Genomic DNA, 17,901 nt, shown 5'->3' on the forward strand with positions numbered 1-17,901 from the left:
TATCTGTGTATGTTTTATATTAGAAAATTGTTTATTAAGGATAAATTAGTTCAATTTCAATTCCATAAATATATGTGTTATAAATTATATAATAGGGCTATACAAGAAAAAATTTTGAGAAGAAATTCTCTGAAGAACATTTTTGTTTTTGTATAAATCTTTTAATGTTTTTGCTTATTTGTACATTAATTTGGGGGGGAAGTACTGAATGGGTTATGAGACAATGGTAAGAACACAGATGAATAAAACGCAAATAAAAATTCTTGTTTCAAATTGTTTATCATCTAAGGCATAAAAAAGGCTTGTAATAATGTCATAATGTTACATTGTAGCCTAATATTTTTATAATTTTTGTGCAAAATTATCAGCTGGACTATGATTATTTCATGCATAGTTGATTAATGGAATAAATTAATAAATATAAATCTAGACAGTTTTGGCTTGGGAAACTGCTCACATCCTGTCCAATATTTAATTATTGACTGAAATGAAAATAGTATAAAAATCATATATGTTGATGACATAAAGTTAGGACAGAGAGATGATAATTGAGATTCTTCAATCAACTTTATCAAGATATTTTGAATCTTAATACAATTGTTGACACTGTTGGATTAAATTTAGTAGAGCTAAGTATAACATAGTTTTTAAAAACCATTAAAATGCTGGATGGGAAGTCCATGATTTAAAAGCAGTTCAAGTGAAAAAGATAAGTGATCTATAGTAGACACAAAAATCTCAGTTCTAGTTAATAACAGGACATATTTAGATAGTGTTTATTGGTAGGCATAATAAAAGTCCTACCATGTAGCAAGATGACAATAAGAAACTGTATAAATTTATGAATGTTAAACTTTCATTGATGAAGTAGGAAAAGTCTTGGGGAAGTTTGAAAAAAAATTAAAGAAATTTAGCTTGGGCAAGGGAAGAGTTTAGATAAATTTTCTTGTGTTTTAATATCATTAGGTGATAGAATAATAATATTTGCTCTGTTGAACATGTATTTTTCTAGTTCAAATAGTTGTAGACACTAGGGTGCATGTTTTATGTTCAATAGGAAAAGCAGCTTTGTATCACTCTCAATTAGTCTATACTTTATGCATTGTAAAGTAGTGAGTTTCCGGTCACTGAACATTTAGGCTCTCAGATTTTGTGTGGTTGTATTAGACTTTTGAATACTAGAATTTTTGATGACACAACTGTGCCTGTTTTCCATTCTTCACTAGATTAACTTTTAATTGCTTTATTATTATAGTGGAAATGGTTAATCCAATGATCAAGCTTATTTTTGAAAAAATAAAAGTTACTCTAATGGCAGAGTTCTTTTTTGTTCTGGGAAATACACAAGCTTCATCTTTACGCTCTGCTTCGATCTGACTTAAAGCAGGTAGTGCCCAACTGCGTACTATATCCCATTGTCTTTACAGCTTAGTTTTTCTTCTCGCAGACATGGTTGTAGTAGTATATATCCTCTTTATAGCACAGTTTTATATTACATATAAAAACTTGGCAGAAATTAGGCAAGAGCCAGTGATTTAAGCTCAGGCTGGTTAATGTCTATGATGGTTTTTACATCAATATTATCTGATACCCCACTGAATTAGTTTGCTCGGGCTAGGATAACAAAATACCACAGATGGGTGGTTTAAAGAACAGAAATGTATTTTCTGACAGTTCTAGAATCTAGAAAAAAGACCAAGTTGTCAGCATTATTGGTTTCTTCTCGTTGGCTTGCAGATAGCTGCCTTTTCTCTCTGTCCTCACATGTTCTTTCTTGTGTGTGCCCTCCTTTGGCTTCTCTGTGTGTCCAAATTTCCTCTTCTTATAAGGACAGCAGTCATACTGGATTAAAGCCTATCCTGATGACCTTATTTTAACTTAATTACCTTCCTTAAGAGCCAGTCTCCAATTACAGTCACATTCTGAAGTATAGGGGATTAAGGCTTCAACATAGGAATATGAAGGAACACGATTTAGCCCATAACAGCAGTGAATGCAGATTTCTTTCCATTTCCCTCTGATTCTTAAATATTTGAATTCAGCATTGTTCCTATTAAAATGCAGGGCTTAGAAATGCATCCTGCACTTAAGGGTAGCCTGACCAGTGTCTATATTTATCTATAATTCTAAACATTTAATAAATCACTAATAATCAATGTTCTTGACTCTTGAAGCCTAGAGATTCTTTTTTTCCTATCATAATCTTCCACATCCTTTATATGTAATATCAATCACTAAGGCTTTTTTATTCTCTCTGAACATCTCTGTTTTCTGGATTTTCTTTTCACACTTTTTTTGGTCCTTATTATAATCCTTTTTTGACAGCATTTATTCCTTAACCAATTCGCATGTCCCCTAGAATTACCTATTTTCCCCAACTCCTATTTTGCTTCCAGATTATTCTTGCTTTAACCAAAACCTTTTATTGTTCTTTTTTCCTCCCGTGAAAATTGTCCAGTTATTTTCTATCTTCTTGACATACTCCACACTTACTCTGAATGCAAACTTTCCTTAATGTGACCCCATTCTCCATATGAAATCATATTCCTCCTTACTTCCCAGTATGGATTTCCATCTCTGGACAGTGGGTGTCTCTATTACCACACATTTAACATTCCATCAGCAATCCTATGTTCATGGTGCTCCATATCCTTTAATAACCGTTTCTCTGCCTGATCCTTTAAGGACCAGTCGATTTTCTTCTCTTCCACAATATCCCTTCCACACGGAGTTTCAGTGTCTGCTGACTTGCTCCTTTCGCATACTTCTGTGTCACTTAGAGTTGGTGGCTGTTCATTTTGATATTTGGTTCTGTGTGATGTTACTTAACTTATTCGTGTCTTTATATTATTTTTCTCCTCAGCTCTAAAGGAGAGTATCTATTTCTTATAAATTCTTTCTTATCCCCATAATAGTGACTCCTTAATTTTTTTTCAAATGAGTACAATGTTCACTTGTCTTCAAATAATGTCAAAATAGCCTAATGGAAGACAAAGACATATGGATGAACAACATGATCCAAGATTATTTTTAAGACTGGTTTTCTTATTTAGAAAATATATGTATATATATTTTACTCTTTAGAAAGATTGTGTGCTTAGAATAACTATAATCGTTACTTCCCTCCAATACTAAAGGATTTGACTACAAATGTAATTTATTAACCTGCTGCCCGAAGAAGTAGTGCATAGTGTTGACTCTGTTTAATCATCTACTGAGTAAACTCAATGTGTTCTCTTCTTTTTTTTTTTTAATAACAGAACAAGTTTACAGTATGGAATTATGTGCTTAAAAAGGTTGAATTATGACAGAAAAGAACTAGAAAGAAGACGAGAAGCAAGCCAACATGAAATAAAAGGTAATATGTCTTTCTTACCAACTGCCTTCTTTTCTGGGGTTTTTAGTTTTCACTTTTATGAACCTAAAATACTGTGTGTGTCACAACTGTCACTAAGTAAACGTAAGTATTCAGCTGGCATAGTGTCGTCACTATTTCTTTCTCATTACTTTTCTGATTAAAACTTGGAAAAGGGTATTGCCAATTTATAAGATGAATATTCCACTTGAGGCATATTCTTGATTTTCTGAATTGAGGTTTATTCCTCTGAACCTATTAATTATACATTCTGTTTATCCTAAAGATGCCTCCACGTAGCTATTTTTGTCAAACTTTTAATAGGACATTCTCATTTTGACTCAGAGAAACATGGCATAAAATTTATTTATAGCAGTCCTTCTTCTGTTTATATCATTTGAATTTTATTTCAGTGCCCAGAAATTTTATTTTTGTAATATAGTTATAGAAATTACACAGGGATTTTATATAGACATTACATAGGAATTTTTCCCCTGTAAATGAGAATAGCCCACTACTAATTTTAGCTAGGAATGATTTCAGAAGCTTTGCTAACTGCTGCAACTGTCGTTTGTACAAAAATGTTTGATTTGATTGATAAGAAAAGACTCTATTACAGACTTATTAGAAAAGTACTGTATTTAATAATTAACTCTCTAAATGTTGAGAAATACCTTAATATACAGGGGAAAGAATTGTTTAAAAGGAACAATATGTTAAATCCTATACTTGTTAAGAGACCACTTTATTTTTCTTACTGTTGTCATTGAAGGAAAATTTAATTGTTCAGTGTAGGTATCTGCAGGATTTCTTTCAATAAAAATTACAAATCCTTTTACATTCCTTTAAACTTTTTAATGGAAAAAGGGCTCACATTTTTTAAGGAAAATTTTGCATACAAACAAAACAAACTCTTTGTAAGTTCTATTTCTGTTTGCTACTACCCAGGAGCTGATATACAGAAGCATTTCATCAAATGAAACAAGTGTTTGTACATTAATTGTTCAAAGTTAGTCTCTTTGTTTCATCTTCATTTCCTTTAGGGCTTACTTTATATATGAAAATAGTATATATTACATGCTACCTTTCCTTCCTGTATTAAAGTTTAGCACTGTTTTATTCTTTACTTAGATCACCTATCTTAGACTTCTGTAATTTTCACTTGTGATAAACATTGTTAGAAATAACTTTTATCTTTGGTAGTTCTTGGCCAGTAGATGAGTTATAGTGGAATGGATTTGAATGCCTGTGAAGGTGATTGATTAAAAATATTTTTCTATATATGGCTCATTGGAGAGTAGACAGACGCACAATGGATTTTTTTCTAATACTTCATTTGACTCATTACTTTGGAGCCAGAAAGTGTTCTTCCATCATTCAAAATTGAGTTGTTTGATTTCACTTTATTTTGGGGACCCTGGAAATTGCAAGTTGTTTTCAGAGCACTGTTATTCAGTTGAATTGAAATTTGGAGACTAACTGGCCAAAGACAGACCCCAAAAGGAAGTCTGTGCTGGATCTAACAAAAGATACTGTAGCACATAAATAGATTTTATCCATGTGATAACCCCTTTGTGGTTTTCTTTTTGAAGTGTTTTTTGAATTAGATTTTATTGTGCTTGGTCTCACCACATGGAATGCTTCATACATAGATGAAAAGGAGAGAAATTACCCATTTGGCACTACGTCAAATATTATATTAGTATTTGGCAGTTGCTAGTTGGAGTGCAGCTCTGAGAAACCTACCAGATTCACTGTGGTTATACGCGGACAACTCCATGTGTTACGTAGCTCGAGTGAGATCATAAATAGCCCGTTTCCTATAACAGACCTGATGACATTAACAGGAATAACTCTTGGCTGTGACTAGGGGTCTCTGTTATTATCTGAAGTGTTAATTAAGCTTGACCTTAATAAACAGCTTCCTGCTGTGAGGTGACAAGTGAAAATCAGGAGTCTACAAGCATTTAATTTGTTGCTAGGAAACAGTCAACACTGATCTTTAGCCATTTATTGTTTAGGTCAAGAGGATCCCTACAAAGCTTTAAAGTTAGGGCATAAATTTTGCTTGGAAACCGATTATAGAAAGGGATCAGATTTACAAAGTGAAAAAAAAAACCTATGTTGTTCTAAAGAAGAAATTTGGGATTAGTGTCTTACATACCTTCACCTTGTAAATAAATGTATTACTGTTTATTTTTTATTTTACAAATAACTACTGGTGAGGCAATGGAATTTTTGATAGACATATATTTACAGAAATGTGGTGACTACATAATGTATCATAGGCTATCAAAATATAGATACAGATTTCCAGCTCTAGAAAAAAGCAGATACTTCCTATTTACAAATCCATTTAGCATAAAGAAAACTGGACAGTTTTATTGAACTGTTGTCCCATTAGCTTTTAAAAAATGTTGCATTTTGTACAAATAATTGGAGAACTGTTACTATCAGCCAAACGTACTTGCCCAACTTTTGAAGTGTGTGGTAAAACCAGTAGTTAGAACTCATCAGTTGCTATCACCAGCAGCTCATTAATATAACCAAAATACAATACTAATTGACTTACATCCTATTTTCTGAGGTCTAACACCTCAGTGGGACAAGCTAATGAAAACTCAGAGCAAGGTATCTACTTTAAACTGACCCAGGGAGACCCAGTGAATACCTATAATATACAATTTCCGTACATAGTAAAGGTCCTTTGCTTTGCTGAAGACCTGGGGAACGAAAGAGCCAGAACTCTGAGGGAGACAGTAAACACCCTACTTCCTGAAGAAATTCATTCTGCTTTGGCTGGAGCAGGATCCAGTGATATGACCAAGGGAGATGGGCGTTTTGAGTCTTTCTTCACATTTCTCATTAACTAAATCCAAAGAAAGACCTACAGCCTTTCTTTAAAGTAAGATTGTTCAAGCCACAACAGGAATTAAGTAGGGAGCTGTGAAGTAGATGTGGCTTCCAGATTCATATACAAATGCTTTACCATCGCAGTGGATGGGCAGAGATGAAAAAGAGCACAGACTACTCTGAGGAATGTCTACTTCTGACTGTAATGGAATACATTAAATCAGACGAGTCTTCAACCAAGAACAAATGGAAAAGCTAGGTAAATCAGTAAGCAGCTGTTTGATGGCTGTAGAAAGCAACTGAGACACCTAGGCCTTGAGAGGCCATGGTCCTGGTGTAAAGAGAAACATGTTGAGAGGTGAGCCTGGTATTCTCTACTGCTTGTCCCTGTTTTACAGAGCAGGGTAGGGAAAAATTGTAATTTAGAGGTGCCAAAGCTTCCAGGCCTTGAACCAAAATCCTGGAGAAGAGGGAAATAAATAAGCCTGGCATTCCAAGTGACAGGTCACCTGAAAACATCTGGCCTGACGCAGGAAGAGAAGCAAAAGGATGAGTGATACAAAACAGACCGTTAGAGACATTGGACATAACAAGGAGTCTAGTTTAGGTGTAATTTCCGTGCCTAGGAATTCCAAAAAGAGAGGCAAGAGAGAATGAGGAAGAAGCCAATAGTTCAAAAGATACTGGTGGAGATTTATGGGGAAAAAATGAATGGAAACAACAAGCCACAGGTTCAAGATACTTTATGAATGCCAAGTAAGATTCAGAAGAAAAGGGCTGGGAGAACCCATCTAGATAAAGTAAAGCTGCTAAAAACCATGACAAAAATAAGACAAAATAAATAAACAACAACAAAAAAATTTAGAAATGAATATATTATGTTCATGCATAACTGAAAAATTGTGCTCTACAATGGAATTTGACACAACATTGTAAAATGATTATAAATCAATAAAAAATGTTAAAAAAAAAGTAAAAAATAAAAAAAAAATTTAGAATCTTCCAGAGCAGACACCACATTTATTTCAGATGCTCAGGAGAGCTGACTCCACAACTTAACGCCAGAGGAAAACAGAATGATATCCTTAAAATGCTTATTGAAACTGACTTTTCACCTAAAAATCTATATGTCCATTTAATATTAAAGACAGAACTAATATAGCGAGTGTCTGTTCTGTCTTACTGTTGTTTTCTGACTTACTGCTTCAGGTGTAAGCAGTTTCTCCTAGTCTATATGCGGTACTTAGGGGGTAGTTTAAAAACACTCTGATGAAGAACCAGGTTAGATTCTCAGTTTGCTGTCCTAACTGAAGATCTGTGTATCAAGACACAAATAAGAAATGTCCCCATCTAGTGGTAAAAACCTTAAATGTCAGCCAGACCCCTTGAGCTCTAGAATGGAAACAAGAAACATTTTAAGCCATTATGTTCCATGTGATGGAAATGCTCTCATTTCAGTGATTACAAACACAATTTTAAAATGACAACTTCCTCCTGGGCTAAAAGTAGAAAAGATTTTTTATTAGAATAGTAAATGCATGTAACACAAGGGGGCCAAGTGCGTTACAAAGTGGATAAAGAAGTCAGCATAAATACTGGCCTGACCAGACACCTGTGGTTCATTTCAGCCAGTAGTTTTGTTTACTATGCAAAATACTGCAGCCTAAAATGATGCACATTTTTTCCTAGATGTGTTGGTTTGGAGCAATGATCGAGTTATTCGCTGGATACAAGCAATTGGACTTCGAGAATATGCGAATAATATTCTTGAAAGTGGTGTGCATGGCTCCCTTATAGCACTGGATGAGAACTTTGACTACAGCAGCTTAGCTTTATTACTGCAAATTCCAACACAGAACACCCAGGCAAGCCTCTCTGTTCTGCATTTGCACTATGTCCTAGTTTATATAAAGACAGAGTAAAGTTTTAGGAAAAAAAAAGAAAGTTGGCTATGTATTCACGATTCCTAATGGGACTTAGCTCAACCTTTGAAAGAGGTCACTGGGGCTTTAATTTCAAGCTACTGGATTTCTAGCCAAAACGAAATCATAAAATTAAGCAGAAAGGGATTTAGAAGTTATGTGGTCCAACCTCCCACCTGAATGCCAGATTCCCCAAAACAATGTCCCTGACAGATGGCCTTTAGTCTCTGCGTCTCTGAGGGGCAGTCATTTCTATTTACGTGCCTGAATTATACAGCCACTGAGCTTTGGGTATGCCATTGATTCCCAAGGCTGGATAATTATTTGAATCACTGGAGTTCCTTAAAATTTAAAATAAAGCTTGCAGTCTACATCACAGGCCTAAGAAATCAGATATCGAGAGGGCACAGGAATCTTAATTAGCTGCAGTTTTTCCAAATGATGATCATTGGCCAGGTTTGAGAACTACCTGCATAGACTTGATAAAAAAGTGAGTCTAACTTTACTGTATTTTTATTTTGTTTTTATATGGTTCAAAGTATGTATTAAAATATTTCATTGGAATAAAGTAACAAAGTGAGGTCAAAGTCCCTTGACCTCAGACATTTATGTGAGGCAATTTCTCCACTGTCCACAGACCAAAGAAAATTGCCCTACCTTGTATTTATAGCTAAAATTTACAATGGCTTATAGACATGGAGGATGAAAAAATTAAGACTCCATAAATAAAACAGGGTACTGGAATGTTTTCTAGGGTAACTATATTCTGTATGATTTTTTAAATCAAAATGTGATTTCAGTGATAGTAACTGTAATTTGATGTCAACAGGCAAGGCAGATTCTTGAAAGGGAATACAATAACCTGTTGGCTCTGGGAACTGAACGGCGACTGGATGAAGTAAGTCCTTATCTCTCATTCAAAAGGGATCTTAGTACAACTAATATGGCTTTCAATCACTAGTGCTGAGAAATTAAGCAGAGACTTATTCTGTGGATAAAATCTAGAATGTTACCCAGTATTAAATATTTAATTTTATTACTCATTTGATTTGAGAACGAACTTTATGAATTCATAAATATTATCATATCAGCAGTTAAAAACCCTAAGAAGTAATTTGAAATGACTTTTTTCATGAAGCTATGACAGCAAAATAATATTGAGCAACATTTTTTTAAATTATAAGCAATGATAACACTAGTCTTGATAAATCCAACTTTTTAATAAAGAATGTGCTTATTTCTTAAATAATCAGTATGTCTTCACAGGAAATTTTAGGATATTAAAATGAAGAGAAAAACCTTCTTTCAATAAATGGGAAGCTTTTCATTATTTTAGATATCAATATTGAATTTGCCTTAAAAACATATGAATAACATTTTAGTAGTCATAGGCTTTGAAAGCTGTAAGAATCTCTAAACATAATATATGAATGTTTAAATGATTTGGAAAATAGTAAACATGTAGGTAAGTAAGTAAACAGAGGGCGTTAGTGCATTCTGTGCCTTGAGAAACACTGTGGATTTTAATAGTCCTTCTGAGGTTTTCAAGGGTCTTTCTGGAAGAAATGGGAAGGAAACCAGAGTATGAAGTGGAAAATACAGAGATGCATAATTCTGTGTTGCATAATGAGGTGTTTCCTGGCTATAAAAGCGAATTAAAATAGTTCTGTGAATGAACCCAAATCCTAAAATGAGACAATAATTCCACATTCAGATGGGCAGAGCAGAGAAGCTTAGTTTTACAAAACTCAAGCTGTCCTTGGTGGAGGAGGTGATTTTATAGACATATATGCTCTACAGTCTTGACCTCAGCTAATTTCCTGTAAATGCTTATTCCTGTGCAATCAGGATAATGATTCATATGTTTTAAAATTAATGTTTAACTGATTTTAATTTTATATCTTGTTTGATAATCTTTTGAATCCTTATTCTTAATTGTTGAATCAAAAAGATAGTCTGCATAAACCCATACAGACTTTTAAATACAATTACTCTCCTAACTTAAAAGTTGGAAACGGAATTTTAATAAAAATGATTAAAGATCTGTCATATTGCTACATTCTAAAATGCTGACTGACCTGAAATAGAGGTCCGGGTAGAGATGCAAGTCCATGTGGGTTACAGTGTTGCTTCCTGGAAGTAATGAATGAGCAGAAAGGTCTAAACAGAATGTGACTTTCTGTCTTTTTCTTATCATTAGAAACAGCACATGATTTCATCATTCAAAACCTCTAGTCTCTTTTGTCTTAGTTTTTTGCTTGTTGCATTGTTTTTGCTTTTGCTTTTTGAGTGTGAACAAAAATAGCCAAACATCTTGCCTAGAGCCAGAGGAGACTTGTTTCTGGGGTTGATCACATTCAGGTTCCACTGAAATAATTTGAGATGTGCTCAGGTGCTTCTGCAGACTCATCTGAGAGGATATCCTTAGATGCAAGGGTGTCTTTTAACCTCATCTCATCGAAACCTCTTCCTGTGATGTTGTTGCTTATTGTTCCTATTAACTTTTTGCTGCAACATTATGTTGAAAGTGCATAAGTTAAGGAATCACGATTTAAATTCTCAAATTACTGGCATTTTTTGGAGCCCTTAACTCACACATTCTGAGAGTTACACATTTCTACAACGTACTGTAGTGTTTTGTAGTACTGAAGAATATTTATGTTCATGCAGCAACTTCTCCCAGATGAAAGAAGTCAGGGAAGCCACAGCTGTGAAATTCTGCTCCCTTTTTCCATTTGTACCCATGTGGGAGGTCCAGGGCAATGCAAAACTCAGCAGTTGAGAAGAGGAGCAGGAGAAATCTCAAAACTATAAAATGGCTACCACATCTAAACAAAATTTATATATTGATAATAAGGATTCTAAAAGAACCTGGTAGATAAATGTAATCACATAAATGATTTTATTTTTCCCAGCTTGACCTTGCCTGTTACTTAATCAAATTAGTAGCCTATGATGATGAATACCTTACAGTGTTACTTATGTATAACAGTGATAATGTGGGCTGAATATCTATAGTCCATATGCCAAAATGATGTCATCTGAGCTAGCAGGGTCAACCACGCATACTTAGCTGTGCCTTTAGGGAACTGACAGTCCTATTATGAGATGCTGGTATAAGAAGGTGAAATCTATGTATGTATGTATGTATGTATGTATGTATGTATGTATGTGTATGATGTAAGAAGGGAAGATCTATATAGAATGATAAATATTTTCCTTAGATTAGATACAGAGAATAATATCAGTTAAATGCTAAATTACATATTGTTGCTTACCAATCCAGAGAAAATAATTGCCTCTGTGCAGGTACTTTGTGTATGCACAGAGAGGGAAGAATTTTTAGCATTAAGACATAATATAATCAGCAACCAGAATCACACTGTAAAACAGCAACCAGAGTTACACTATGCTTTTAGTGGCATCTAATGGGCACATGTATTTATTAGAAGGACGGTGACCAGCCTGCATAGATTTTTCAAAAAATTACAAGTTAATTCTGTTATCAGTTGAAATCTAACAAATGACAAATTAAGTTTCTTACACCAAATATAAGATATAGTATCCCATTTGAGCCAGGCTGTCTCAAATATAGATTTCCCATAACATATATCTTTTGTATACATAAAAGCAAACATCATGAAATATTTAAGTGTGTAAGTCAAATAGAGTTTACCCAACATTTATTCAAATAAGTAAATCATCTCCTACCATAAAACCAGTTGGCATTAAGTGGAACAAAACACGTCTAATATTCTTTTTGAAAAAACTGTAGGGTTTTATTTTAGATTGTAAAAGATTTTACTTTTATATATGTCTTAGATTTGAAATCTTATGAGTTTTTAATAAAAACATTTATATTTCAAGTCTCCTGCATTCTCATTTTGGAATCACTAGAACTCAAAAGAAAGCATAAAATTTCATGTGTATAGCTTCCAGACTGCATGCAAATAATCAATATTACATGTTTCTAAGCACACAGTTTTAAGCTCCTGGGCTAGTTTACCTGTTTTTATTGAATCAAATAATAACTCTGTACTGGCAGAGTGATAACAAGAATTTCAGGCGTGGGTCGACCTGGAGAAGGCAATTTCCTCCCCGTGAAGTACATGGAATCAGCATGATGCCTGGGTCCTCAGAAACATTACCGGCTGGATTTAGGTTAACCACAACTTCTGGGCAGTCAAGGAAAATGACAACGGATGGTACAGTAGTTTTGCATTTCTGCTTATAAAGTATAAAGCTTGTTTAGCAAATGCTGTCATTCTCTGATCTTGCACAGCTTTCTGGAATTGATTCTTGTCTTGAGTTGGTTTGCTCTGCTTGAAGTTTACTTTGCTTTCATTAGACCATACTCTTTTGTAAACTGCTAATGCATGAACTCATGGCACTTTATTCACATTAAAAAAAATAATTTAAAATACCCCCCCAAAGGACAAATTTGGCTAATGTCCACATCTAGGAAGAAAAATAAACATCTGCATGATTTGTGTTTCTTTACTCTTCTATTTGCCAAGTAAATAATTTGTTTAGAAGTTGAATTTGGACTAAAGGTCCTTAGTAAATGGAAATTAACTCCACTGCCACCCTACATGTTCGAATATTGCAAGTTCTATATTTCATCTTAGAAACTCAGACTCATCAGATATTTTCACCTCTGACCAAGGCAGAAGGCCTTAAATAAACAAGCACAACTATGAGAAGAGAACTAAACAAACACAAAACCAACAGTAATTTCCCAACTAGTATTTCCTTCTGTGGACATTAGACTTGTGTTATATACGTCACAAAGGAAAACAGCCATTCTGGAGGAGAGACAACTTTGAGATGGCAGTCACTAAGTTATTTCTGTTTGGTAGGCATTAAGCAAAAAAGTCCCACTCTCTTTACTGAGACAGTCACCTAGAATCATTCTTTCTTTTCACGGTGATATTGTCATGGCATTTATACTTGTCATGGTTCCAATATAAACCATGATTTTTGATCTACATTTCTTCTAATTTGTTAATATTATTAACACGTTAGCAAAATTCATGAGGAGTTCAACACGATTAAAATGAGTGTAGAAGCTTTTCAATATTGGAGGGGGAAAAATCCATCATAACGAATTCTCGAAGAGCAATCTTTGCTTCAAAAACAGAGCACCCAGGGGAGCTGTTCTTGCTACAGATTTCATCCAAGGAGGAATGTACAACTTGAAAGCTCAGTTGAATCACACTGGAATAAATTTTCATTAGTAACTTGGTCTAGAGAAAAGGAAGACGAGTGGCTTCTATCTGAGAGAAAGAAGGTCTTTTAATACGTTTAGATCCCTTTCTGCAGGGAAAAAGAAATCTTTCTCATATGAAATTTTGTACTCAATCATCCGAGTCCCTCTAAAGCCCTTTTCTCCGTTTGCAGTTGCCTCATCAAGACTGCAGAGGTTAGACAGCTCCACTGTTCGCACATACTCATGTTGACAAGGCACTCAAAGGAGGCAGCACTGACTTGCTGTGAGTAGCTTTCCTTGGCTGACAAAATACAAACCGCCAAAAAAATGGAACCTCCGTAGACTAGTAATATACACGAGACTTTTTGGGATGGCCTAGCAGTACAGAGTGAGATAACCCCTTTGAATTGCTCGAGGGTGGAAAGGAATCTATATTGTAACTCTTCATCTAGGATTTCTGATCACCGTCTGTCTGCTCTGGTTTAAGGTCTGTTGGAGGCCTGTCACTATCTTATTACACGTCAACAGGCTGCTACCACGCTGGCCTCTACTTTTTAGTAGCATTTTATATTGATGCACATAGCATTTTATTGATGAGAGTTTGGCACTTACAGAGTAATACACTTTTAGGTGAGTATTCTATGTAGGGGAAGCTGAAATAGGCAGACAGAATTCTAGCAGGTACACAGAGTCAAATAGTGGCAGAGACAGGAAAATGATTTGGAAATGATTTCATATGAAAATCAAAAGTATAACTGAAAAGTCTGAGCTATTAGTATGTTGTTTTTCATCAATGTGATTTATATTTGTTGAAAATGAAAAAGAATTCTAAGTATTATGGCATAAGAACAAAGTGAAATCACTTTATAAAAATGGCAGACAGAACTAACAAAACCTTGCTGTATAATCATAAGATATAAGGCATTTGCATTTAGAAAAATATTAATTGATGGAATCTACTTCCAAATCCGTATGAAAATGGAGTTTTGTTGAAAAACAGTGTTAGTAAAACTGTTGTTTTCCTAGATTATAAATGTTAAGAACTCATAAAAAAAATTTTTTTAACCCAAGACTGTGCTTTACCAAAATATTCTAACATTTATGACAAATTAATATTTTGGAAAAAAAAGACACTCTTTAGAGCAATATTTAAAACCAAATGTGTGCACAGGGATGGAGAGAGGAACAGCTCATCTTGTGCTGTTTATTCATTGCCTTGAACTAAAAGCTCCACACAGTTTATGGATGGTCTTTGTACCCTCATACAGGAGCTGATACGCTGCCTTATTTGGGTCACTATATGAAGCTGCTGCTGATACAACAAAAAGCTTTCAGATAAGAGATTTCATCTCAGAATGTAAAATCCTAACATTAAAATTTTAATTATGGTATATGATTCGGCATCTCATTAGGCGTAATCTAAAAGTATGTAATAATTTGGCTAAATAAGAGGCTTTCCAAAATTCTGTTTGTAATAGCTGCTACACATGACATGATAATTTCCCAGGAACTGAATACTTCACTAAGTTACAGATGACTATTTAATATTTTGAGTAGTGCTTGCTTCTTAGCTCTTGACTGATGGGTAGAATGACTTTTAACTATTTGCAATCTGTATTTTGTGCATGGCATTCTAGTTCCTATTTTCTAATTTTTACCATTAAATGGGATATAGGTATTTATTTCCAGTAAGTTAATATGGGACAACAAAGTTATATTTTGATGAAACACTAGCACTTTTTTCAATTAAAATAATTCAGAACACATTATTTATGATTTCTCTTGTATCAGGATACTAATTGCGATCTTTCCATAAGTGTATTTATTATGACTGGAAGGAATCAGTGACACCACATCACTGACCCAAATTCTTTATGTTATGATTATCATTATGTTTTTGTCACAATTAAATAAAGGTATCTCTTGAAGAGCTCTAAAATATATGAATTAGAATACAAATCTATTCCATGGAATAGGTCAACTCAACTCATTTGAGCAAGCTGGACATTTTTCAGAAGGACTGCTGACATTTTCTGTGAATATCTATCTGTGTTTATATCACTGCCACACTTTCCTTGACAAAATTGAGCAAATCTTATCTATGAAGCTCGCCTGCACAAAATTGGAGAAGAGCAAATGTTAATTACATAGAGCTATTGGTTAGACCCGAGATGATCTCCTCCTCATTGTCTGTTGGGACAGAAGTAGGCAGGATGCATGGAGGTGCACCAGGACTAGCAGAGGGAGATTTTCCTGTCTGAACCTTTCAGTCAACTAATGCTGTCCGTTACGTATTTTAGATGTCGTCTTTTCAGTCTACTCTACCTAAAGTGCACTACCGTCCAAGAAGACAAGCAGTGAAAACCTTTGTGAAGACTGAATTCTAAGGAAATAACCACAACTCATGGTTCATTTAAGCTGAAAATGTGATTTGGGGGTGGGGGGGAGTCAGATATTAAGTTTGATTAGTTTACTACAATTGTAAGAAAATACTTAAGTCATTTGGATAATAAGCACCATCCACATCATAAATTCTGTACAACAGATGCTTTTATGAAATGGAGCCACGCGTTTTACATGTTTTATTGTAATATACTAGGCATTTATGTATTACTGTGTATGTATTTCTTTTTAAATGTGTAAGTCTTATGTAAATGGATATAAATATGATTTTTTAAAGAAATAAAATATATAGTTCATGAAGTCTTGAGTGCAAACATTTGACAATTCCAAGTACTGTTTGTATTTTACCATTCCACCATTTTTACAGTTTTTGAATTGTAACAGTCAAATTGATGTTTCCAGGAAGCATGTCTTATGCTTCCACATGTTTCTCCTTCAAGTCTGTCAATCCTTAAAGCTGAAAACCTGCCTCTGATCATGTAAAAAAGAATGATTTAACCTGGAACTGGAGCCAAAAATAGACCTTTAAAGGCAATCAGGGATGTCCTATATCTTCAGAAATAGCACTGTGATGGCTCGATCTCCTTTTCAATACAGAACAAAGCCAAACTGTTTACAAGTCAAAAGCAATTATTAAAAAAGAATTTATAAAGAAAAAAAATATTATCTTCTCTTGTTACCTGTGGACTAAAGGAAAAAAAAAAACTTCTTTACTAAAAACGACATGTCCATCCAAACATCTTGAACCGCCAGCCAGCACTGTTCAGTGAATATCAACCACTGCAGAGTCTGAGGTCATTTCCACTGGGAAAAAAAAAAAAAAAAAAACACCCAGAAACCCTTCCCTTTTGTCAGTGTAACAGGGCATTAGCCAGACTCATGTCTAACGTTATATGCTTTTAGCTGAGAAGGCCTTGTGACTTCCCTGAAGTCAGTCTTATCAGAGGAAATAGAAGAAAGACAGAATGATCAACATATATAATGTACAAAAATATAGAGGAGTAATCTCTTCCCTGTGGCTTTATTTGGTGGTGTTACTGTTGTTTATTCTTTGTTTATATGGGAGACTTAAAGGAAAACCTATTTAATAATAACAACATTTATCTAACTGCTGATTTTCTGCTGGTTGATCTTATTAAGCGCAAGACCTGTCACTAGTAATTCCTTTTTTGTATTTAATTTGCTATGTTTGCACGTACATTACATTTGTTTTTGATGTCGATTTTTGTTTAACAGATTCAGTCAAAGGTAATGGTAACAGAAACCTTCTCCATTGTCAATAAAAAAAAAAGATACTTACAGTTCTCTGTTTAAGCTTTGTTTTCTAGTCACATCCAGTTTAAAAATTACTTAAACTATAATGAAAATCATGCCTTTAGTGATTCTCAATCTAATATTTGTCTTCAAAAGTGAGTCTGCCTCAAGAGGGAGCACTGAACTTGCTTATAAGAGTGATTTTAAAGTTTCTAAAAATGTTGCCTGATTAGAAGCAATGGGAAAGAGCTTTACTTACAGAAATGAAATTAATATAAAACAATGGTGTCATCATAATACAAAATAGATTTACATCTACTGTTATGCACAAATTAATTGCAGAAACAGTGCTTCTCCTTTAGAGATCACCTAGTAAGAAACAGTAATCTTTTCTACTAGACTCTAACACATAGGGATATAAAAGATCCAGCTAGTTGCCTCAAAGACCATAAAATATTTTTCAATGTATAAGATCATTTCTGCCACATTCTAATATCCATTTAATGGATTAAGCTTAGAACCTTGGTTTTTCTTCCTTTTGACCCTCTATCAGCCTTATGCATTTTCATATTTTTATAAATCAGAGACTTTACAAATATAATTTTCTATAAATAAGACTGTTTTTAAATGTAAAGCAGTTCTCATTTGTATATATTTAATGCATTTTCACAAGCAAAACAACTCAATTAATTGGCAAACACTTTTCTATAGATTTGAAAATATTTATATTTTAATTTTTCCAATATCTTACAGTAAAACATTCTATGAAAATACTGTAAGAAGAACTTGCAGAATTTATTTCAGCAAATTTAGCAAGATTACATTTTAGTAACATTGTTATTTTTAAAGACACATATAATTCAAAATATGTTAAGTACCACCAAGTGAAAGTGTTTTATGGTAAG

General features: G+C 34.0%; 1 protein-coding gene across 2 annotated transcripts in view; it reads left to right on the forward strand.

Annotated features, from left to right (window-relative positions):
• PPFIA2 (PTPRF interacting protein alpha 2) overlaps positions 1 to 17,043 on the forward strand; it is a 389,231-nt gene extending 372,188 nt beyond the window's left edge. Inside the window, exons 27-32 of one of the 2 annotated variants that reach the window (XM_045519411.2) lie at positions 3,261 to 3,358; positions 7,898 to 8,073; positions 8,960 to 9,028; positions 12,176 to 12,335; positions 13,531 to 13,622; positions 15,640 to 17,043. In XM_045519411.2, coding sequence (XP_045375367.2) covers positions 3,261 to 3,358; positions 7,898 to 8,073; positions 8,960 to 9,028; positions 12,176 to 12,335; positions 13,531 to 13,589 — 562 coding nt within the window. In that variant the 3' untranslated portion in view covers positions 13,590 to 13,622; positions 15,640 to 17,043. The remainder of the gene's footprint in view (positions 1 to 3,260; positions 3,359 to 7,897; positions 8,074 to 8,959; positions 9,029 to 12,175; positions 12,336 to 13,530; positions 13,623 to 15,639) is intronic. The other variant, XM_010958810.3, reaches the window with a different exon arrangement.
• The last annotated feature ends 858 nt before the right edge of the window (positions 17,044 to 17,901 follow it).

This window comes from Camelus bactrianus, chromosome 12 (genome assembly GCF_048773025.1).
Source record: "Camelus bactrianus isolate YW-2024 breed Bactrian camel chromosome 12, ASM4877302v1, whole genome shotgun sequence".
Taxonomy (NCBI): domain Eukaryota; kingdom Metazoa; phylum Chordata; class Mammalia; order Artiodactyla; family Camelidae; genus Camelus; species Camelus bactrianus.